We start from the raw sequence: 24812 nt of genomic DNA on the forward strand, positions 1-24812 counted from the left end.
AGATCAATGCAATTCTTCACCAGGTGAGATGGGGCAAGCCTAGTTTGAGGATCCCACTTGATTTAGATGTAAGACAGGCGCCTGGTGCCTAGACCGAGGTAGCTGTGCACATGCTCATTAGCAGAAACTCAGACACCATGGGGACTTCAATGGTGAAAATGTAGGTGCCTAGGAAATTTAGGCACCAATAGAGGTAAGCAGCAGCTGAGTGGAGATTCTGAGGATCTCAGTGATGTCTAAATCTTGGGCTAATGTGCCTAAATCCTTGTCTAGATCTGGACCTTGGGGCCAGATTTTTAAACATACATAAATGATGCAGTTTAGGCAGCTATTGGATTGTCCAAAGTGCCTAGGCACCTACCTCCCACTGATTTAAAAGACAAAGGGACTTGGACTCCTAACTCACTTATAGAATCATAGAGTATCAGGGTTGGAAGGGACCTCAGAAGGTCATCTAGTCCAACTCCCTGCTCAAAGCAGGACCAATCCCCAACTAAATCATCCCAGCCAGGGCTTTGTCAAGCCTGACCTTAAAAACCTCTAAGGAAGGAGATTATACCACCTCGCTATGTACCCCATTCCAGTACTTCACCACCTTCCTTGTGAAAAAGCTTTTCCTAATATCCAATGTAAACCTCCCCCACTGCAACCTGAAACCATTACTCCTTGTTCTGTCATCTGGTACCACTGAGAACAGTCTAGATCCATCCTCTTTGGAACCCCTTTTCAGCTAATTGAAAGCAACTATTAAATCCCCCCTCATTCTTCTCTTCTGCAGACTAAACAATCCCAGTTCTCTCAGCCTCTCCTCATAAGTCATGTGCTCCAGCCGCCTAATAATTTTTGTTGCCCTCCGCTGGACTATCCAATTTTTCCACATCCTTCTTGTAGTGCGGGGCCCAAAACTGGACACATTACACCAGATGAGGCCTCACCAATGCCAAATAGAGGGGAATGATCACATCCCTCAATCTGCTCGCAATGCTCCTACCTATACAGCCCAAAATGCCGTTAGCCTTCTTGTCAACAAGAGCACTTATACACTTTTGAAAGTGTTGTCCCAAATTTCTGGCATAATGAACACACAGTATTTCTCAGATGATACAATGGTTTTCTACACCTGAGCTTTAAATTTATATCTAAGCATAATCACAGCTCACGGATTCCAAACCAGCATTTCAAAGCATCTATGTAGTGGTGCAGAGTAAAATGGGGTCAGCAAACCTTCACTTTTTTGTTTCCTGACTTTGGGGTGTTCCATTACAAGCGCAGAGGCACTTACAGGATCCACAATATAATTTCAGGAAGTTCAGCTACCTAATGGCAAGGATCATAATGAAAGCTAGCACTGGGACATTACACTTTAAAAAGGGAGGGTTTTCTGTAAAAGGTCCCAAAAACTTAACATCAAAAATGAGGAAATTAAAATCCTTTGGATTCAGCATGGTGGCTGCTCAAGCATACCATAGCAGCGTCATGGAAGGTATATCTATGCCCCTGAACTCAAAAGAGAAGCAGGAAGGTTGAGTGACACGGTACAGGAGATTACTGAAGCCAAACAAGTATCTTTCAAAAAAGTCAAAAGTCAGCCCAAGTGAAATGAATAAAAAGGAACCTCATTTACAGTGAGTAAAAATGTAAAATTGAAATTAGGATGGTTAAGAAGGAATTTGAAAAGTAAATAGCCATTGTTATAAAAACAACGAGGAACACCGCAATTGCCAGACTGGATCAGACAGTGGCCAGCATAGATGCTGGAACTAGGGATGCTGCCGTGCCCCCTGACTTAAAGTGGTTCCTATCATATACAGGGTTTACAGTTTGGGTCACTAGCTCTCAGCACCCCCACTATATAAATTGTTCCAGCACCCCTGGTGGTCGGTGCCAGATGTGTCAGAGGAAGGTGTAAGAACCCCGCAGTAGGCAGGTGTGGGGTCATCTGCCATGCACATAAGTCTGAAGCCCTTAGGATTAAGGGTTAATCTTCCTTCACATTTTTTATTAATTATTATTTATTAATTATGATCACCCTGGATATTCTTGTGATCCATCTCAACGTCCAATCTCTTTTTGAATCTTGCTAAATTATTCGGCTTAATGACTTTCTGCAAGTGAGTTCTACAGTCTACTTACACATTGTGTGAAAAGGGATTTCCTTTTACCAGTTTGAACTTCCCACTTTGTTCATTTAATTGACTTTTCCCATGTTCTTGGGCTGTGAGATAGAGAGAACAAAAGTTCCTCATCTCCTCTCTCTAGACCATCCATTATTTGATAGACTTTTAACATGTCCCCTCTTATTTCTCTCCTTAGCGATGTGACAATCCCAATCTTTTCAACCTATCTTCATATGAGGGTTTTTCCAGGCTTTTCTCGTTGCTCTTCACTGAACCCCTTCAGTTCTATGATGTCCTTTTTGAGATGGGATGACCAGGACAGCACACAGTATTGTGAGATAACTAGTGGCTCTGCTGCACCACAAGAGGGCAGAGGAAGCACTTAAGGAGAACAAGGGCACTGCAAGGAAGCTATAGAATTCATAGAATTCATAGATTATAGGACTGGAAGGGACCTCGAGAGGTCATCGAGTCCAGTCCCCTGCCCGCATGGCAGGACCAAATACTGTCTAGACCATCCCTGATAGACATTTATCTAACCTACTCTTAAATATCTCCAGAGACGGAGATTCCACAACCTCCCTAGGCAATTTGTTCCAGTGTTTAACCACCCTGACAGTTAGGAACTTTTTCCTAAAGTCCAACCTAGACCTCCCTTGCTGCAGTTTAAACCCATTGTTTCTGGTTCTATCCTTAGAGGGATAGAACCAGAAGGTTGTGGCAGAGTCTATATCACTGACAAATTTTTAATCAAGAGTGGATGTCTTTCTGAAAGTGCTGCTCTCGGAATTATTGTGGGGAAGTTCTATAGCCCATGTTATGCAGGAGGTCAGACTAAATGATCACAATGGCCCCTTCTGGCCTTGCAATCTACCCTATTTCCCTGGCATCAGTCGTCAGGAGAGGGAGCTCAAGGAGGTGCCTATCCTTTTCAGGGATTAGAAATGAGGCCCTGTCACAGGTGGAGCTATAAAAAGAGCTGATGCTGAAACAAGTTAGCAATGATCAAGAAAAGGGGCAAGCAGTGAGGTGGTAAAGCTTACAGAAGACACCAGATTATTTAGGCTAGGCTAGACTGGAGAAAGCATTGAGGAACTTCGAACACCCCTGACCCTCACAGTTGGGTAGCACTAGTGAAGATGAAATTCAGTCGTGATAAATGCAACATTATGCACATTGGAAGGAATAATGTGAAGTATCCACACCCCTCACTGGGTTCTAAATTAACTCTCCCCAGACAGGAACCAGAGCTGGACATTGCTGTGGACAGCTCCATGAAAACCTCTCTTCTATGGGCAGTGGAGGCCGTAAAGCAAATGAAGTGTGAGGGCACTACAGGAAAGGAATAAAATATAACACTGATATATTATAATGCCATTATATAAATCCATGGTTCACCCTCTCCTGTAGAACTATATTTAATTCTGGTCACTCTATTGAAAAGGATATAGGGAAAATAGAGAGGGGGGTCAGAGAATGATTAGAGGCCTGGCTAAACTTCCCTAGGAAGACGGAATGAAAAGATTGGGACTGTTTAGCAAACAAAAGTACATGTCAAAATACAGTTAAGCCTATTAAAGACTAAAATGTGCACAAAAAGGAGAAATTTGCACATGGTACTTACAACGTCATCTTTTTAAGAACATGGTATATGAACCAATAAAGTTTGGAAACCACTGGTTTAGAGAGAAGATGAGTAAGGTAGCCTGCCAAACAATCAGTGGGGCCACTGAACAACCAAGGTGCTAATGGAGCACTCAAGAAACATAAGGCCATTCTGAAGAAGCTAAATGAATTCTTTGCATCAGTCTTCATTGCAAAGGATGTGAGGGAGATTCCCACATCTGAGACGTTCTTTCTGGGTGACAAATCTGAGGAACTGTCCCAGATTGAGGTGTCGATAGAGGTGGTTTTGGAACAAATTGATAAATTAAACAGTAATAAGTCCCCAGGACTAGATGGTATTCACCCAAGAGTTCTGAAGGAACTCAAATATGAAATTGCAGAACTACAAACTGTGGTATGCAACCTATCACTTAAATCAGCTTCTGTATCAGATGACTGCAGGATACCTAATTGGCACCAATTCTTAAAAAAGGTTCCAGAGGAGACCCTGGCAATTACAGGCTGGTAAGTCTAACTCCAATACCAAGCAAATTGGTTGAAACTATAGTAAACAATAGAATTATCAGACACACAGATGAACATGACTGGGTGGGTAAGGGTCAACACAGCTTTTGTAAAGGAAATCATGCCACACCAGTCTATCAGAATTCTTAGAGGGGGTCAGCAAACATGTGGACAACGTTGATCCAGTTGATATAATGTTTTCACCCCTCAGCTCACAGAAAGCCGAGATAGTGCATTTGAACTTTCAGAAAGTCCTGACAAAGTCCCTAACCAGAGTACATCGGGTGCTCCTATTAATCCTTCTTCATAATACAGAGCAAAGGGGCAGTCGCTGAAAATGCAAGGCAACAAATTTCAATCTGGTAAAAAGAATTTTTTTATGCAATGCATAGTTCAGCCACGAAGCTCATTGCCACAAAGTATTGCTGAGAACGAGTGCTCCATCAGATTCACCCCAGGATTAGGCAGTTATATGGAAGGGGAGAACATCTGTAGATAGCACAGTTATGAGAGATAAGCTCTGATGTGATCCACTATTCTTAATACTGGGTGCCTCATTGGGGACAGGAAGCACTGCAGGGAAAGCAGATTGGATGAAGCTGTCAGGACAGGGAGTGCCTGGTGTGTAGTGAGAGCTGGAGGCCGAACAGTGCATGGCTGCAGGGTGTGTGTATTGGGTGAGCTACCAGTGCCCAGGATGAAGGGCAGGGGGGTCTGAGGGTTCTTGTTCAGTTCAGGGGAGGGAGGGAGCAGTAAAAGAGGGAGGGGCCCACTCATGTGCACAGGGAGGGCACAGCACTAGAGAAGCCCCCTCACCTTCAGTACCGCTGGGATCTCTGAGGCTGGATCCCTCCGAGCTCTAAGGCCTGGCCTATACGCAGCGTTGGTACTGGTTTAACTATGGCAGTTGAGGGTGTTACTTTATACTGGGATAATTAAATGAGTACAAGCCCTAGTGTGGACACAGTTATGCCTGTGTAAAAGGACTTATCCAAGTGGAAGCACCTTTAACTGCATCCACACTAGGAGGAGCATACCACTGTAATGCTACTGGTACAGTTAAAGGGGTGTCACTGTGTGTAGACCAGCCCAAAGGGGGTAGGGTACAGAGCTTTCCTTGGAAAGATATTGTTGGACCAAGGAGGAGAGCCAAGGACTCAAGACTGCATCTTGACCCCAGCCTCCTCCTGTGGAGACCAGGGAACTCAGCCCCTCCCATCAGCATAAGTAGTGTCTTCATTGAAGCGCTGCAGTGGCCCAGCTGCTGTGTTTTAAGTGTAGACAGTCCTTGGGAAACTGACACACAGAGAAAGGTGCAGTGACTAGTCCAGAATCATACAGCCAGCCAGTGGCAGAGCTGAGAAGAGACCACAGAGGCCTGGACACCCTGCCTTGTGTTCTCCCCAACAGTGTCATCTCCAAACACATACGATGTCTTGAGCAGACTTCGGGTCCTGTTATTTTTTTCCAAAATCCACCTCTGCCTCCTGTGCAGCTAGCCCCTGAGAAGATATCCCAGAGCATGTTAATCTGACAAACACCAACTGCAATACTTACATCATAGAACTTCTTTACCATCTCCGTCTGCATTTTATCAAATGTGCTGAAATCTGTCTCATCAATCATCTTATCCCGGTACACCCGGTTTGACTCATGCAGGTAGAGCTTCACCAAATCTTGGGGAGCCTTCAAACATTCCGGGGTAGAAAACAGAATGCCCTGTAGAGAACATATACACACACATATCAGCTACACACAGCATACACAGCTTCTCCTGCATCTGCACTAACATGCCGGGTTTGCAGGTGAAGAGTGACAAATGCAGAGCTACTGTAGTAAGCATGCAGCAGAACTACTGAGTAACTCCCTACCCAGATAGCCCCTGGAGAATGCAGACTGTGTTCCTCATGGCTTCCCAGCGTTCCTGCAGCAAAGCAGTTTGTGCTGCTTTTGCTTTGTTCTGTGCTCGAAGGACTCCAAACATTGGTACAAAGAATAATGGCAAAGCAGCATAGAAGGTCACAGGCCACGGAATAACATGCTTCGGCACCATCCTGCACTGCAGGCAACCACTGTGCTCTGCACTACTCGGGCCAGCTTACTAATAACCCCTAACTCTTACAAAGAGCTGCTCACCAGCAGATCTCAAAGAGCTTTACAAAGGAGCTTCGTATCATCATCCCCATTCTACATCTGGGGAAACTAAAGCAGAGAAAGGTGCATGACCTTGGGGGAGTCACTTCAATAGCCCAAAGCTGTAGCCAGGAATAGAAGCCAGGCCACCCAAGTCCCAGTACAACGCTCTATCCACTAGGCAATACTGCCTCCCTGTACCCAGCCCCAGAAAGATCACCCCAGTCCATGGGATCTTCCCCCTCCCTGCCTTGGCTGCCAGGACAGCGAGTGCAGCTGGGAGGAAGAGGGTGTGGTTGGAGTTTCCTACCAAGAGAAGATTAGAAGGTGCAGTGAGCCTGGCCCACCCACCCAAGCAGATGTACTGCGCCCAGCAGCTGGGGTGTTAGTGCTCTCTGGACCCTGCTGCTCTTGAGGGGAGAGACACAGCGGCAGCCACTACTCCTGGGGGCAAAGGGGTCCCCTGCTGCTGTTGCTGTCTCTCTGAGAGGAAAAGGTGATCCCCTGCCATCACCACACCAAGTGAGCAGCAGAGCCATGGGGGTCCTGAAGTGTCTAAACCAGGCCCTGCAAAGGTCTTGGCCCAGTGCACTGTGACTGAGGCTCAGGAGACCTCTCCAAGCTGCACTGAGTGCTCCTCAGCCCAGAATCAGGGCCCTTCACCTCCCCACACCTTCCCAGCATCTCCCTTGTGCTGCCAGCCAAGAGGGAAAAGCAGTTTGGAAATCTCGAGTGAGCGAACTTAAAAAAAACATAAAATAAGTGACTTTAATTAGGCATGTGCTGTCTAGAGTAAGTATTAGCTGCTGTCAGCTTACAGTGGTGTGTTTACAATGCACCCTATTAAAATGCACAAAAGAATAATATTTCAGAGAGATGTCGCCTATAACTAAGCCTATTAACAATACATAAGGTTTTTAATGACATGAATTAAATATAAAGCTTTATTCCTTATGTCTAATTATTTATACATTAAATATAAAAGGCACTTAAATGCAATCTAAAGTGCTCTTGCTCATCGAGTGCCCATGGCTTGGTTGGGGTTTTTTACATTTGAGGATTGGCAAATTGGCATATTTTTTTCTGAACCAAACTGTGTTTTGAAAATAGCTGACACCTGAAAGCTTGGAAGGGTTCTGTCCAGCACCTCAGCCTTGAGATGACAGGGATCACTGGGCCTCTCTGAAACCATCAGGTCTGGTGATACCTCCTGGTCTTAATATTTTTTTATTGGACTAACTTCTGTTGGTGAGTGAGACAAGCTTTGGAGCTTACACAGAGTTCTTCTTCGGGTCTGGAAAAGGTCCTCCCAGCATCACAGCAAAATGCAGGGTGGGACAGATTGTTTAGCATAAATAGTTAGCTCGTATTGTACGGGACCCTTCAAGATAGAGTGGCCCGTTAACACCTCTGCTGTAATAGGACAAAAAGGGGGTTTAGTGGGTTATAGATGGTTGTGACAAGCCATAAATCCAGTGTCTCTGTTCAGTCCATAATTTTTACTCTTTAGCAAAGTTATTAATTTAAGCTCCCACGCCTGTTTATGCAAGTTTTCTTTGAGGATAAGGACTGAGAGGTCAGACATAGGGTGATCGCTTTGTGAAAAAAGTGTTCACCCGCAGGTGATGGGGTGATTTTGCCTTTTATCATTTTCCTGGGTGAATTCACTTGAGAGCGTAGTGATTGTCTGGATGGATGGAGCTGCCAATACGTTTCACTATTCTGTCTAGCACATGCAGCTAGTTTAATAGAACTTGGCAAAGACTGTGTGTGTAGCATCCAAGCCCTTCTCTGAATGAGCTGCTTACTTCTGAGCATTGATGTTAGCCTTACAAACCATATAACATGATTATCTCTACACAAGGAGACAAATCACTGCAACAGTGCAATTCAGTCCATCTTATCCCCCTGCGCTTCCACAGCAGGTTACACCTGCCTCTAATAGTCCTCAGCAGCAGATCCCCACACTTGCAAGCTGTTTTGCTACCACTACACTCATTAATACCTCCCTTGGTCTGGAAGCAGATGTCTTCACAGCCTGTGGCGGCACATAGCATGATGACAAACATCAGTCAAATTGTATTTACATGTCACCACATCTCTCTGGCTCCCAGTGCTGGGATGAATGCAGGCAGGATGGGAACATCCCCATTAGGGTGACCAGATAGTAAGTATGAAAAATCGTGACAGAGGGTGGGGGGTAATAGGTTCCCATATAAGAAAAAGCCCCGAATGTCGGGACTGTCCCTATAAAATCAGAACATTTGGTCACCCTAATCCTCATGGATGGATTTACAGCACAGAAACCCTGACTTCATTACTGGGTCCAGACCTTGGTCTGAGATATATTAACTAACCAGCCAAGGCCCCAAGAAAACAGTTCAGATAGGCTGCAGCATGCACTTAGCCCCGCCCATCAACAGTGTGAATTGATGAGGGTGCTGGACAAGACTCCGCTCCTGATGGAAAGGAGCCCTGTGTGGAAAACCAATCATTGCACTTTTCTTGGTTTATGGCAGTGATTCTCAACCCAAGGGCCACTTGCGGCCTAATCAGCACACAGCTGCGGCCCATATGCCACCCTCAGAGCCAATCGGGTAGTATATATACTGTGTGGATGTGGCCCACATAACACATAGAGAACTGCATATGCAGCCCACAATGGTAAATAGGTTGAGAACTACTGGTTTATGTTTACAAGTTCAGCCATGCGTATCATCTGGGACCAAGTGTGCAGTCCTGGAATTACTGTCTAGTATGGCCCGGGATACTTCACGGTTCTGTGTTACACCGCTAAAGGAGTATACCCATGGGCTCCCCTGAGCGGACATACATTCAGTGCTACATGGCTGCAAGAGGTTCATTTGGTGGAAGACACCAGGAAGTTCCTTCTTCCTTCTGCTGCCACCACAGCACACATGAAAGACATTGCATCATCTTCACATGGAAATATTGCTCCCCTAGACAGCAGAACTAGCAAACGTAAAGGCCTCTGTTGGGAATGTGCATGCAGTATAGCCTTGGAGCAGTCTGGACCTCTGTCGGCCTTTCCTTTTCATACTGCCATATGCTAGGAATAAATATACTGGGAATAAACGGATGATTTGCAATCTTGTTTTTCAACTGTTTGATGTTTAATAATTCAACAGTCCAAGCATTCATCCAAAACCTGAAATATTATCACACTCATTCTGGACTTGAAGTGCAAAGAGGTATAAAATGAACCACAAATGCTGGGTTTACTTTGTTTTGCTCATGGTTCCTATCTCCTGAGCACTGCATCCTGTAAAACAAAGTAATTGGCTCACTGGGGCTTTCTGGACAGGCAATCAAAAGTTTGTCGAGGAAATGGAGAAAACAGGACAGATGGCTCCTAGCCTCCATTATCTTAACTATGCTCTGCTGAGATGATGGCCAGTAATGCTATGCCAAGGGTCACAGCACAGCCTTCCCTGCTTGCTAGGGGTATGGATGGAGTCCAAGATTACCATACTGTGGGCTGATGAGAGGCGCAAAGGGGGCTGCGAGGAGTAAACACTGAAGTTGCCCTAGCACAAGGGTTATCACAAGGGGGTAAAAATCACAGCTCATCCTGTATAAAAATGTCCCAGAAATAAATGACTTTTAATTCTCTTAGTTCAATTACAAATTAAAATATTTTTTTAAAAATAGCTGGCTCTGTGAAGTGACCCTTGTCCATGTGGTCGACATGGAAGGAATGAATCTAAGTACTGTTAATAACTCAGAAGCGGGGTGGGTGTTCACAAGCTACTCCTCCAGGGCTACTGTTGTGTCCTTAGTGCACACAACAGGAAGAAATCACATAGGCACAGTCAGGTTCCAAGTCAATAGTGAGTGAGCCCTCTAGTGGTGCTCTCTGTGTTCTCTTTAAAGAGACACTCCCAGTTCCTATACACAACAGCTACAATTCTGGGGTGTGCAATGGGAAAACAATAACATGGAGGGCCAGGGAAAGAGAGGGGCAAAGCTGCCAGCCAAACTGGAATAGAGTATGTATGGAGAGTCAGAACACATACACCCAGCCTCCATATGGCCAGCCACCAAGAACAGGCTGTTGGGTTTTTGGTGAGGATTGTTCCCAGCTCAAGCAAATGCAGTGTGTCACCATGTCTGGGAAAGCGTGTGGACAGCGTTCCTTTAGGAGTCCTTTGGCACAGCACAGTAAGGCAGAATAGCTTCCTCTTATTGACAAAAACAGAGCACAAGCCATTTCCAGTGCATTGCCCTGGCGCTGCTTCGGAAGAGCTGGAAAGGAATTCTGGGAATGGCGTGCAAGTCACACAGTCGCAGTCCCACAACAGAGAGGGACATGAAGTGGAATAGGGATTCCCTGAGCTGAGATAGCTGGGATCGAGGGACAATGGAGGAGGCAAGACTGATATGAGGCCTGCCGGTCCATAAGAGACTATGTAATTGAGCAGGGCTGATTTGCTAGTGTGTATTTGTCAAAGGTACTTTTTATATGGCCCCAATTCCCACAGGATCAGAGCACCTCCCAACCTTTAGTGTCGTTATCCTTACGACATCCCTGTGAGGTGGGGAAGTACTGTTCTACATGGCGAACAGAGCCACAGAACTTCTAAGGTATTTAGACTCCTAATTTCTGTTGAAATCAATGGGAGTTTGGTGTCTAACGACTTCTGAGGATCTGGGCAAAAGGCTAAGAGACTTGCTCAAGGTCACAGAGGAATTCTGTGGTAGAGCAGGGACTTGAACCCAGCTCCCCTAACTCTAGCCTAGCATTTAACCATGGGCCATCCTTCCTCCCAACCGATGAGCATCTGTGTTGGTAGGTGATGTATGTAGGTTCACAGCTTTATACTGTATCTCCAGGATTTGTGGGTTTGCGTTTTGCATTGTTGTCTCTTGGTCCACAGACAGCAGCTGCACCCTCCTGCCACCAGTTTGGGAAACATTCTCATTATTCCTATTCAAAACCACAAAGGAATGCCCACAAATACAGACCTGACTTGCGGCTTTTCCATTCAGTAGCAGCTCTAAATGTACTTGCCTATTGGCCAAAGAAAGTCCTGTCCCTCCACTGGCTCAGAACTTCCAGGTGCAACTCTCTCCCAGTCTTCCTGTTTCTATCCAAAGCAATTGTCAGTTTCTCTTCTGATTTATCAAAGCCAATCCCCAACTCATCTCCCAACCACTTGGCAATTTGTGCTCCTGTGGAGACTAGAGCAATTCTAAAGCAAACCCGGTACCGGGCAATAGTCTGCAGGGTCACATCTGTGCTGTGACAGGCTGTTTCCAGTGTCACTTTGGCATGCCAAATGTAACAAGCATAGCAAACCACCCCGTAAACATATTTTGCCCTAATTATATAATGCCAACTCATCACCTAGCAGCTGGACCATTGTGGTTCGTCCTGGCCTGGCCAAAGGGTGAAGAGCAGTTGAGCAGTGGAGGAAATCACATCCAATAGCAATATTTGGGATCTGCCACCACTGCTCTAGAATAGCTTGTAGGTGCTCCAAGTCCCAAAAGGAGGGCATGAAACATTCTTGTCTAGTCAAGGCGAATTTGAGCACCATTTGACACAGTTTACTCAGTACTGCCAGAAGACCCTCCAGCCACTAGGTTTGTGTCAGGTTCCTTCACATTCAGCTATGTCATTTACTTGTCTAGCTTAAACCCTCTAGCATTTTGGAGAAAAATGGAGTGAATTCCACTAGGATTCACCTTCAGTGCAATCCATAGTGAGTTACTCTCACTGTGCAATGCAGGCCATTAGCCTGCCAATCAAGCTGGTGTTGAGTATTATATATACAGGCACTCTGAAAGTCTGAACAACATAAAAGCAACAAGTGAGCAGATCTCTGTCAGAAATGATTTCTGCAGATGGCTACTTTGGAGCATCCTCTTCTGGGTAATATTCACATACACAGGTAGATTTGCATTCACTCATTCTCCATTAGCAACAGCAACTAAGGCAAAGGTTCCTGGAATGAGACAATTAGCACAGTCCTCGTAATAAGGACTGTCAGCCTGTTTTGACAAAGGGAATCAGGCAGGGATTGTAAGTCACTGATTCAATATTTAGCTACAGCTAAGATAATGTGATAGTGACAGATTCTTTGGGCAAATCAAAAGTGGAACAGCAGTTAACCATCTGTGCAGAGTCAACAGTAAAACAACACAAAGGCAGAAAGTTCCAAAGGTGGACCCCTCGGGAGTTTCAATTTGCATAGGTTTTGTGCCACATACTTGTTACCATGAGCTGCTCCTGCAGTTAGAAAATAGCTGGTGGGAGAATATCCACTAAAGGCCCTTTATATATGAAGCTATTATATGCTCAAGCACTTGATTGTTTATTCAGGATTAAACTGAATTTTAAAAGACCTTTATACTATTATCTACAGTACTGGCATCTGCACATTTCTTTATCCGTCTAAAGGATATGACAAGTGAGATTTCTCTATCTGCTTTTCCTGATGACTGAGGATTCCAAGCTATGACACAACAATGCTTTTTGCATTTTCTGTTTTTCAGTTTGAAAATGCGATGCATTTACCATAACTCAGTGTGACTGGAAAGGCAAAGACAGAGCTCAGTGCTGATTTCAGTGCTCTCCACATCAGCTTCCACAAACAGGGCAAACTAGATGGGAAATTGAGACATCTCAGTAAAGGCGGAGATGATGGTCTTCTGAGGAAGGGTTTCAAGGAAAACTGAACCACAACCTAAACAAACAGCCACAACAGAAGAAACACGATTTCTTTCCTTTTGCAACCATGTGATAACCAGAAGCAACCTGCAGCTCTCTGCCCTGTAATTCAGCTGTAAGGACAACTCCTACCATTCCACGCCTCTGAGCACCTTTCAAACAGACCTCATTTAAAAAAATAAAACAACTTGCCATAAAAATGTTTCTTCTTCCCCCTTCAAAATACATTTTGGCTAAAAGCAGGGATTTGAAGTGACCCTGGTGTGAAGCCAAGGCCTGACGACACTCAGCCTTCCACCACTGACAGTTTTTAAGGTCTGATACTCCCTGATCCATGGGAGTTATAAGCTCCTGCTCCGGCCTGCAGCAGAGCTGGGATTCTTGGCTTTCCATTAGTTTCTAAAAAGTTTTTACTCAGTTCTAATGGGTTACAAGACACTGACCTTAAAGACATGCACTTTTAAAACAGTGACTGCAAAAGTGACAGCAAGGGCTATAGTCAGGGTGTGTAACAGTTCCCATTCTCAGCTCCCATGGTAAGCTGTTCATGACTATCCAAAACTTTTCTCCTCTAGGCTTCCAGAGTTTTGATCTCTGCCTCAGGACTCTTTGAGCAAAACTGTGTGGCTATTTTGGAATATGAGAAGAGTGAAAAAAATAACTTTTCCCATTATAAAAGAAAAATCTTGCAACCTCTTTTTGGTGCTGAGACAACAGAGTCAAAATAGAATCATAGAATCATAGATTCTATGATTCTATTTTGACTCTGTTGTCTCAGAGCTCATGTTTAGCAGGGGACTTGGTCTCCTTAAGGAGAATCACCTTTCAGTGATCCAGTGGGCATTGGTTTGGATTTGAGTTAGTTACAGCCCTTTACAAATTGCCACTTGGGCATCCACCATACACTTGGTATGGTGTTACCATGGCATTTAGAAGCATGTGGCAGCTGAGCGGATGTGTGTGTGTGAGGGGGGGTGTTAAGGTAGCTCTGGAGGAGCCCTGGCCTCACTCAGTACACTGATGTATGGTGTGCAGTGAATGATGCAAGAGGCGGGCTGGAGATAGGTGCTTTCAAGAAGCTGACCAATAGCTAGACAGGCTGGTACAGACACACAATGCCCTGGTGGCCAGAGGAAGGGATTATTTCATGGGTTCACTGGAGTTGCATGGTGCTGCAGGAGGAGTTTCAGGAGGGATGGAAATGATCATCTTGAGCATCAGGGGCTGGAGGAAGCTCCAGGACTGAGCACATGGGAAGACAGCAGAGGTGAAATGGGAGAAGGCTGCAGAGTGGAGAAGCCAGAGGCTTGAGTTGAGCAAGGGAAGGGCAATGCTTTCACCAAGAGGTAAGGGAGGAGGGCTAGGGGAGCAGAGCAATGGAACGAGAAGCAGAGGGCTGGCCTCGAGGGTGTGGGTTTTGCTTTGCAGCCACTATTTCTGAGATGTGCAGAAAGCAAATATTTAAACAAATGTCTGTGGATGTAAAGTCTTAACCTGAAATAACAATCAACATGATCAACTAGTTCCCCAACTAGTCCCTCACCACGGACTGGGGCTCGGCAGAGGCAGAACAATGATTTGTTTCCATGAATTTGTAATGAATTCTGATCTGGGGGCAAGTTACAACATGGTTTTCTCTGCTGCTATTTCTGCTGCTTCTTTCTTCACCCCTGCAGGACTGGAGAGTTCTTCTCCTTCCCTGTTATTTCTGGTGAGCAGAGTCTCTCTTGGTAGCCAGTGTGTGCCATGGAAAGCACAGTGCCATTGTGTTTCATTCAGCCCATTCACAAAGCCTGGCCTTCATCGTGGGCCTGTTTTAATTTGTCTCTGTCATCTACTCCCACTACAGGGCTGTGACTGATCCCACGCTTGATAAACAACTGCTCACGCGTTCTCCTCACTCATACTTCCCAACAGACTGCGCCTTCCCTAGCAACCCTTCCATAACATCTGAGTGCCTGACAACCTTCAGTGTATTTATCCCCCAGCCCTCCTGTGTGGGAGGGCAGGTTATCCTCTCCATTTTACATGTGGGCAGCTGAGGCCTAGAGAGACTACGGGCTAGATTGTTAAAGGTATTTAGACACCGACACTCAGCGTTGCAACACGTAACTGATTTAGGATCCCTAATATCATTTTGGGGGATTTAGGCACTTAGGAGCCTAAATCCCATTACCTATTAATGGGATTTTGGTTCCTGGGTCCCTAAATCCCTTTTGAAAATGAGCTTTAGGATCCTAATTTCGTTAGGCATGGCGACATTGAGTGTAACCATACCTAAATACCATTAAAAATCTAGGCCTAGGTGACCTGGCCAAGGTCATACAGGAAATCTGTGCATGAGCAAGGAAATCAAACCTCTCTCTCTTAAGACCTAGTCTAGTACTCCTAATCACTGGACCTCTTTTAGGGCTGCCAACTTTCTACTAGCACAAAACCAAACACCCTTGCCCCACCCCCTGCCCTGCCCCTTCTCTGAGGCTCCACCTCTGCTCACTCCATCCCCCCTCCCTCCGTCGCTCACTCTCCCCACCCTCACTCACTTGCTCATTTTCACCAGGCTGGGGATGGGGCTTGGGGTCCGGGAGAGGGTGAAGCCTCCGCCTGGGGGTGCGGGCTCTGGGGTGGGACCAGAAATGAGGAGTTCAGGGTGTGGGAGGGGGCTCCAGGCTGAGGCAGTGAGTTGGGATGTGGGAGGGGATGAGAGCTCCGGCTGGGGGTGGGGCCAGAGATGAGGGGTTCGGAGTATGGGAGGGGGCTCTGGGCTAAGGCAGGGGGCTGGGGTGTGGGAGGAGGTATGGGCTCTGGGCTGGGGGTGGGGGTTCTGAGATGGGACCAGAAATGAGGGGTTCAGGGTGCAGGAGGGGGCTCCAGGGTGGGGCAGCGGTTTGGAGTGAGGGGGGAGGGATGAGGGCTCTGGCTGGGGGTGCGAGCTCTGGTGTGGGGCTGGGAATGAGGAATTTGGGGTGCAGGAGGGTGCTCTGGGCTGGGACAGAGGGGTTTGGAGGGTGGGATCCAGACTGGGACAGGGGGGCGGGGCAGGGGGGTGAAGACTCTTGTTGGAGGTTTGGAGGGTGGGAGGGGGATCAGGGCCAGGGAAGGGGAGGTGGGGCATGGGAGGGGGTCAGGTGTGCAGGCTCTGGACGGTGCTTACCTCAGGCAGCTAATGGGAGCTTCAGAGCCGGCATTTGGGGCAGGGGCAGCGTGCAGAACCACCAGGCTGCCCCTACACATAGGAGCTGGAGGGGGGACATGTTGCTGCTTCCGGGAGCTGCTCAGAGCCACAGCAGACAGGGAGCCTGCCTTAGCCCCACTGCGCCGCTGACCAGACTTTTAACAGCCTGGTCAGCGGTGCTGACCGGAACCGCCAGTGTCCCTTTTCGACTGGGCGTTCCGGTCGAAAACCAGACACCTGGCAACCCTAACCGTTTTCCTCACTCCTCAGCTGATCTCACAGGCTTGAATATCTAACAAAGGGGAAATCACATGGGCAACAGGGAAAGGAACTTCAGGCTCAGAGCCCCTCCAAAATATTTAGGTGCCTAAGTACCCTGGAGGATCTGGGTCTTAGTTACTACATGAAAAAATATTTTACTCCAAAAAAATGTGTGTTGTCATTTTCTTGGCAGACTGGACTGAACGCCACATGGAGCATACGCAGCCCTGGTGAGTCTGCATACCTCCCATTAATGTTAATTTGTGCTGGGCTGACACAGAGAGGGGACCACACACCCATAAGTTCCACATCCTACCTTTAGTCAACCTTCGAGTGTCCCAGGAAGAAAGCTACTGCACTTACTTGAAAGATATTGGAGAAGTCTCTGAGGTTGAAAATATAATGGAATTTGATAGCCGTTGGCAGGAAAGTAGCAGCTACTTTCTGGTGCAGGCCCAGTGCCAGGTGTATCAGCTGCTGAGACGATTTCTGCACAGGCCCAGAGAAATTCCCCCGTTTCAGATGCTGAGTTAGAATGACACTGTAGATGGTGGACAAAGCTTCTGATCCAGGGAAGGAGAGAGCAAACACACTGAAGTGGCGCTGAGGGAGGGAAGGAAAACAAAGAAAGGTTTCAGACTGGGTTGGCCTCCTTTCTTGCTGAATGGGAGGTTGGGTTCATTGAGCTGATCAGAAAGCAATCAGTTTTCCTACTGTGATTTCTTATCCCAATAGCTCAAGCTAATGAGCCACTTCTGAGGCATCCACTCCCAAAGGGTGGAATTGTCAATTGCATTTGATGGTTATTATGTTACAGTTTTTAAGTCAAAATGGCAAATAAACAAGCTCAGTGAATTGATTTTGCTGATTTCCTGGGGATAGTTTAGGCCTGTTTTTCAGAAATGTGCAGCCTCCATTGACTAAGAGAGACCAGTGGGGTCCCGAGCACTTTGGAAAAGCTGGCCATTTTATTCAGGTGCCCAAACAGGAGTTAGCTCTCTGGAAAAACTGGTTCTTTATACCAGGACAATATTTTGTCCGAAGGATGGTACCCTTCGTGTAAGGTGCTGTATTCGGACCATTACTCAAACAAGGGATTGCAGGTTCCTTGTCCCTCTCAGCAAGAGCTAGGCTGACGGAGATGGGTAAGTCACAAGTTTTCAAGAGGTCAAAATATCTCATTTTACCAAACTATGGCAGCTCATTTAAGGAGGTCAGGATGCTGGGTAACTCCTTTCGTGGAGAGGCTGGTCAAGAAATGGGGACAAATTCGGCTCTCAGTTCTACATGTTCACATGAAAGTTCTAGTGGCACCAGCTGGATTGCATGTATGTAACCTCTAAGAGCGGGATTTGGTTCCCATACAGGATACGATGCATCAGGCTGTTGTGATCCTTCTCGTAAGTCCTGTTTGAGATCCCTATTTCTCTCATAAGTACTAATAAAACCCAGTCTGTTTTCATTTTGCTGCCTGCCAAGGTGACCTGGGAATAGCTGACAGTTAGATACCTAGCAATTCCCTGATCCCTCTGGGGCTCGTTTGGCAAATGCTATCCCACCAATGCCAGCAAACTGTGCACCTTGTGATAAGAGAACACCTTTCACAAGTTAAATAGGAGAACATAAGAACGGCCATACTGGGTCAGAGCAATGGTCCATCTAGCCCAGTATCCTCTCTTCCTACAGTGATCAGTGCCAGATGTTTCAGAGGGAATGAACAGAACAGGAATATTATTGTCCAGTCCCAGCTTCTGGCAGTCAGAGGCTTAGGGACACCCAGATCATGGGGTTATATCCCTGACCATTTTGAATAATAGCCATTGATGGATTTATCCTCCATAAACTTATCTAATTCGGATATGAACCCCATTACATTTCTGGCCTTCACAACATCTCCTGGCAATGAGTTCCACAGGTTGACTATGCATTGTGTGAAGAAGTACTTCCTTAAATTTGTTTTAAACCTGCTGCCTATTAAACAAACCAATTGCCAAACTGGATCAGAGCTGAGATCTCTCTCTGACATTGGCCAGACCCAGATGCTTTGGACGATGGAACAAGCAACCTGGTACAAAGCAGATGTGGTATGATCTGCCCCTTATGTTAGGTCTCTTCCTAATCCCTGACAGTCAATGACTGGCTTAAGTCATGAGGCATGAGGTTTAATATCTCTTTCCAAATCCATGTTAGCATTAGCTATTATAACTCTGGATCATCTTCTTTCCTATTTTCATTGTATTTCATCTCTTTGGCAAAGGAAAATGTAGGTGGTCGCATGAGGATTTTTACAACCCAAACCAGATAAATGAGTAACTACATTCCAGGGATAACACTAGATAAATAAAAGCAAACTCAATCTGTATTACTGTGAAGGCTGTTGGATGGCTGGCAAAAGTGAGAGTCCATCTCAAACTGTGAGCAGTAATGTGTTAGGAAATATGGTGGGAAAGGGGCCAAAAATGAGGAAAAGGGAGAATTCTGCTTTCTGTTCCACCAGTGTAAATTAGAGTAACTCCACTGATTTAAATGAATTTACACTGATGTAAGTGACAGCAGAATTTGGCCACGTTTCTTAAGGCTGGAGTATTAACTACAGCGTCGTGGCCATAATCTGCCCCTCCAGGTTATTCTTTTAAAACCATTCTGATAATATTCTAACTCTCCCAGTGATTTAATAGATTAGCAGTGTGCCGGTTAATTGATTCTACCTGAAGCCGTGGGTTGATGGTGAAACTCCCTGCAGTGGGGTTCATACATGACACGTACTGCACGTTCATGATCTCCTTCAGGGACAGTTTGTTTCTGTCGTACCTGTGGCAAACAAAGCAACACAATAATTGCAGCCTATTAGCAACAGACTTGTAGCAGCACACCCTCCCGTCAGGGCCAGTACTGGAGCAGTGGTAACACACTTGTGTAACCCAGATGACTTCGGTTCATCCACCAAGATCCAGAATCAAAGGCTATGCTCTTTGGGACAAGGACCATGCCTTCCTGTGTGTCTGTACAGAGACTTGCTCAACGGGGTCCTGATTTCAGTTGATGGCTTTTAGGCACAGCAAGTACTATTGTTATTATCCCTCAGTATCACATCGTGGGGATTTTTTTTAAACAAACAGCCTTCACAACATACAAGATCTTTAAGCATAAAAAGTGGAAAGTTATTGTCTAAAATTTATTCCCCCATGAGTCAGCAATAAATCCTGACCATGAACCAACTCTAGGATTGAATAATCAGGATTTTTGTTAAACTCTGCAGAATTCCTGTACTTTAGGTGCTCAAATGCACTCATTCTCCTTTGAGTTTCCTTAAAATTCTTGCAGTGCCCAACAGCACTGTCCTCTGGAGGTCACTGATCATGATGTCTTGCAATCTAACGTGTTCTTGAGCTGCCCATTCATACCCTTACTGATTGTTCCAAGTGATCACTGAGATTGTATTTGTTCTAGTTTTTCATTGTTTTCCTTTTCATGGCACAGTTCTTTATACTTCACCATCTTCTCTTCTTGTTTCTTTTTTATCTTTCTGTCTGCTGGGATGGCAATAGCAATTAACAGGGACTTGTTTGTCTTCTTTTCTAATACAACTCTGTCCAGCCTGTTTGCCTGCACCATTTGGTCTGTGACAACTACCAGATCCCATAAAATCTGAGCCTCTGCATTCTCTGGAGCACTTTCGATTTGGTGGTCATATTACCACATGGCTCGTTTACATCAATACTTGCCACAGAGGCTCCAATGCAGACACTTGGTGATTTCATTGTGTCTACTCCTGTATTCTCTCCCAGCCAGGCTCCTGCAAGTGCTCAATATATGCTCCACCACCTCTTCCTTTTCAGAACACACACACTGCAGTTCGGGGAGCAGTTCTATCAGTCAATTTTGTTTCGAACATAATTAAGTCTTAACGACTGTTCTTGTGCACTCACACTGAGGCTCTTGGTCTCTCTTTTCAGGTATCCTCCTACAAGACATGAATCTGTTAATCTTTGATCACTAAAGGGTTTGAGCTCTCCACCGCTGTCTGTGCATTGATTTCTGTATAAATCTTTCCAAGTCTTTCTTTGGCAGTTTGCTTTCTCCTTTCCTTTATGCTTTCTTGGGCTGGGATGCACTCTGCCTTAGCTTGTTATCTCAACGAGATGATCTTTTGCTCTGGCTGACTTCTTAAATATTTTGATATTATATTCTTCATTGTCAATTGCTACCTCTACCTTTAGCACACCTTTAGTTCCATCGCATCGTTGGATGTACATCCTGTCCATGTCATAATATATATTCATTATTCTGTGTATCACGAGGAGGTTTCTTGTTTGGACGTCAATTTTTTTCTTCTCCTCTTGACTCCACTTGATCACGCTGGCAGTTATCCGGTTATTCAACTGACCCCAGCTGTATAGCTTCACCAAACTTTTCTACACATGTCATCGCTCTCTACATCTCCTGTTGTCCATATAATTTCAGATCATTCATGTAAAACAAATGGTTAACTGGTTGTTGCTCTTCGCTGATTTAATAACCACAATTTATCTCACAGAGAATTCATGTCAGTGGGGGCATCAATACCACAAACAGCACTGGTGATAAGTGCTTGAAAGATTCCTCTTTTAATTTTGATGCCATCAATGAGAATCCCTTCCTGGCTGAGCTAAGTGTTCCAGTTAGCTGTAGATTGTAGGGTTACCATATCTCATAAATAAAAAAAGAGGACCCTCCATGGGCCCTGGCCCCGCCCATTTCCCCACCCCCAGCCCCGCCCCAACTCCGCCCCTTCCCCACCCTAACTCCGCCCCCTCCTCCCTCCCACTCCCAGCCAGGGGGAAAGGGCTGCCCCAGTGCTACCAGCTTCACGGTTTCCCGGGCAGCCCCCAGACCCTGCGCCCCCAGCCAGCGCTTCCCCAGCGCAGCTGGAGCCCGGGAGGGGAAGCACCCAGCCGGGGGCGCAGGGTCTGGAGGCTGCCCAGCAAACCGTGAAGCCGGTAGTGCTCGGGCTTTGGGCAGCCCCTATGCCTCCGGACCCTGCACCCCCGGCCGGGCACTTCCCCTCCGGGGCTCCGGCGGCTCTGCGTAACTTACACTGTATAAGTTACACAGAGCCGAAGAGGAGCAGAGCCCCCGCAGCTGGAGGCTCTGCTCCTCTTAGGCTCTGTTTAAGAGCCGGGCTGCCACAGCACTACCGGCTTCGGGCAGCCCCCGTGCCTCCGGACCCTGCGCCGCCGGAGCCCGGGAGGGGAAGTGCCCGGCTGGGGGCGCAGGGTCCGGAGGTAAGGGGGCTGCCCGAAGCCGGTAGCTCTCGGGCAGCCCGGCTCTTAAACAGAGACTCCAGCGGCTGCGGCTCTGTGTAACTGACACTGTGTCAGTTACACAGAGCCCCCTCAGCTGGAGGCTTTGCTCCTCTTTGGCTCTGTGTAACTGACACTGTGTCAGTTACAAAGAGCCGCAGCCGCTGGAGGCTCTGTTTAAGAGCTGGGCTGCCTGAGCGCTACCGGCTTCGGGCAGCCCCCGTGCCTCCAGACCCTGCGCCCCCAGCCGGGCACTTCCCCTCCCGGGCTCCGGCGGCGCAGGGTCTGGAGGCACGGGGCTGCCCGAAGCCGGTAGCTCTCGGGCAGCCCGGCTCTTAAACAGAGCCGAAGAGGAGCAAAGCCTCCAGCGGCTGCGGCTCTGTGTAACTGACACTGTGTCAGTTACACAATGCCCCGGCGGCTGGAGGCTCCAGCCGCCGCGGCTCTGCTCCTCCCCGACTCTTCGGCTCTGTTTAAGAAACAAGCAGGGAGAACTGGAAACAAGCAGGGAGAACTGGAAACAAGCAGGGAGAACTGGAAGTCCTGGCACAGTCAGGGAACTATGATGTGATTGGAATAACAGAGACTTGGTGGGATAACTCACATGACTGGAGTACTGTCATGGATGGATATAAACTGTTCAGGAAGGACAGGCAGGGAAGAAAAGGTGGGGAGTTGCGTTGTATGTAAGAGAGGAGTATGACTGCTCAGAGCTCCGGTATGAAACTGCAGAAAAACCTGAGAGTCTCTGGATAAAGTTGAGAAGTGTGAGCAACAGGGGTGATGTCGTGGTTGGAGTCTGCTATAGACCACCAGACCAGGGGGATGAGGTGGACGAGGCTTTCTTCTGGCAACTAGCGGAAGTTGCTAGATCGCAGGCCCTGGTTCTCATGGGAGACTTTAATCACCCTGATATCTGCTGGGAGAGCAATACAGCGGTGCACAGGCAATCCAGGAAATTTTTGGATAGTGTAGGGGACAATTTCCTGGTGCAAGTGCTGGAGGAACCAACTAGGGGCAAAGCTTTTCTTGACCTGCTACTCACAAACAGGGAAGAACTAGTAGGGGAAGCAAAAGTGGATGGGAACCTGGGAGGCAGTGACCATGAGATGGTCGAGTTCAGGATCCTGACACAAGGAAGAAAGGAGAGCAGCAGAATACGGACCCTGGACTTCAGAAAAGCAGACTTTGACTCCCTCAGGGAACAGATGGGCAGGATCCCCTGGGAGAATAACATGAGGGGCAAAGGGGTCCAGGAGAGCTGGCTGTATTTTAAAGAATCCTTATTGAGGTTGCAGGAACAAACCATTCCGATGTGTACAAAGAATAGTAAATATGGCAGGCGACCAGCTTGGTTAAACAGTGAAATCCTTGCTGATCTTAAACGCAAAAAAGAAGCTTACAAGAAGTGGAAGATTGGACAAATGACCAGGGAGGAGTATAAAAATATTGTTCAGGCGTGCAGGAGTGAAATCAGGAAGGCCAAAAAAACACTTGGAGTTGCAGTTAGCAAGAGATGTTAAGAGTAACAAGAAGGGTTTCTTCAGGTATGTTAGCAACAAGAAGAAAATCAAGGAAAGTGTGGGCCCCTTACTGAATGAGGAAGGCAACCTAGTGACCGAGGATGTGGAAAAAGCTAATGTACTCAATGCTTTTTTTGCCTCTGTCTTCACGCACAAGGTCAGCTCCCAGATTGCTGCACTGGGCAGTACAGCGTGGGGAGAAGGTGACCAACCGTCTGTGGAGAAAGAAGTGGTTCGGGACTATTTAGAAAAACTGGACGTGCACAAGTCCATGGGGCCGGATGCGCTGCATCCGAGGGTGCTAAAGGAGTTGGCGGGTGAGATTGCAGAGCCATTAGCCATTATTTTTGAAAACTCATGGCGATCGGGGGAGGTCCCAGATGACTGGAAAAAGGCTAATGTAGTGCCCATCTTTAAAAAAGGGAAGAAGGAGGATCCGGGGAAATACAGGCCAGTCAGCCTCACCTCAGTCCCTGGAAAAATCATGGAGCAGGTCCTCAAGGAATCAATTATGAAACATTTAGAGGAGAGGAAAGTGATCAGGAACAGTCAGCATGGATTCACGAAGGGGAAGTCGTGCCTGACTAACCTAATTGCCTTCTATGATGAGATAACTGGCTCTGTGGATGAGGGGAAAGCAGTGGATGTGTTATTCCTTGACTTTAGCAAAGCTTTTGATACGGTCTCCCACAGTATTCTTGCCGCCAAGTTAAAGAAGTATGGGCTGGATGAATGGACTGTAAGGTGGATAGAAAGCTGGCTAGATCGTCGGGCTCAACGGGTAGTGATCAATGGCTCCATGTCTAGTTGGCAGCCGGTTTCAAGCGGAGTGCCCCAAGGGTCGGTCCTGGGGCCGGTTTTGTTTAGTATCTTTATTAATGATCTGGAGGATGGTGTGGACTGCACTCTCAGCAAGTTTGCAGATGACACTAAACTAGGAGGCGTGGTAGATACACTAGAGGGTAGGGATCGGATACAGAGGGACCTAGACAAATTAGAGGATTGGGCCGAAAAAAACCTGATGAGGTTCAACAAGGACAAGTGCAGAGTCCTGAACTTAGGACGGAAGAATCCCATGCACTGCTACAGACTAGGGACCGAATGGCTAGGTAGCAGTTCTGCAGAAAAGGACCTAGGGGTCACAGTGGACGAGAAGCTGGATATGAGTCAACAGTGTGCTCTTGTTGCCAAGAAGGCTAACGGCATTTTGGGCTGTATAAGTAGGGGCATTGCCAGCAGATCGAGGAACGTGATCGTTCCCCTTTATTCGACATTGGTGAGGCCTCATCTGGAATACTGTGTCCAGTTTTGGGCCCCACACTACAAGGATGTGGAAAAATTGGAAAGAGTCCAGCGGAGGGCAACAAAAATGATTAGGGGTCTGGAGCACATGACTTATGAGGAGAGGCTGAGGGAACTGGGATTGTTTAGTCTCCAGAAGAGAAGAATGAGGGGGGATTTGATAGCAGCCTTCAACTACCTGAAGTGGGGTTCCAA

General features: G+C 46.8%; 1 protein-coding gene across 1 annotated transcript in view; it reads right to left on the bottom strand.

The window, feature by feature from the left end:
- DNAH9 (dynein axonemal heavy chain 9) overlaps positions 1-24812 on the bottom strand; it is a 404651-nt gene that overhangs the window by 227339 nt on the left and 152500 nt on the right. Inside the window, exons 40-42 of the mRNA XM_054048023.1 lie at positions 19219-19321; positions 16874-17113; positions 5805-5966 (exon numbers count right to left, since the gene is read on the bottom strand). Coding sequence (XP_053903998.1) covers positions 5805-5966; positions 16874-17113; positions 19219-19321 — 505 coding nt within the window. The remainder of the gene's footprint in view (positions 1-5804; positions 5967-16873; positions 17114-19218; positions 19322-24812) is intronic.

This window comes from Malaclemys terrapin, chromosome 13 (genome assembly GCF_027887155.1).
Source record: "Malaclemys terrapin pileata isolate rMalTer1 chromosome 13, rMalTer1.hap1, whole genome shotgun sequence".
NCBI classification, from domain to species: domain Eukaryota; kingdom Metazoa; phylum Chordata; order Testudines; family Emydidae; genus Malaclemys; species Malaclemys terrapin.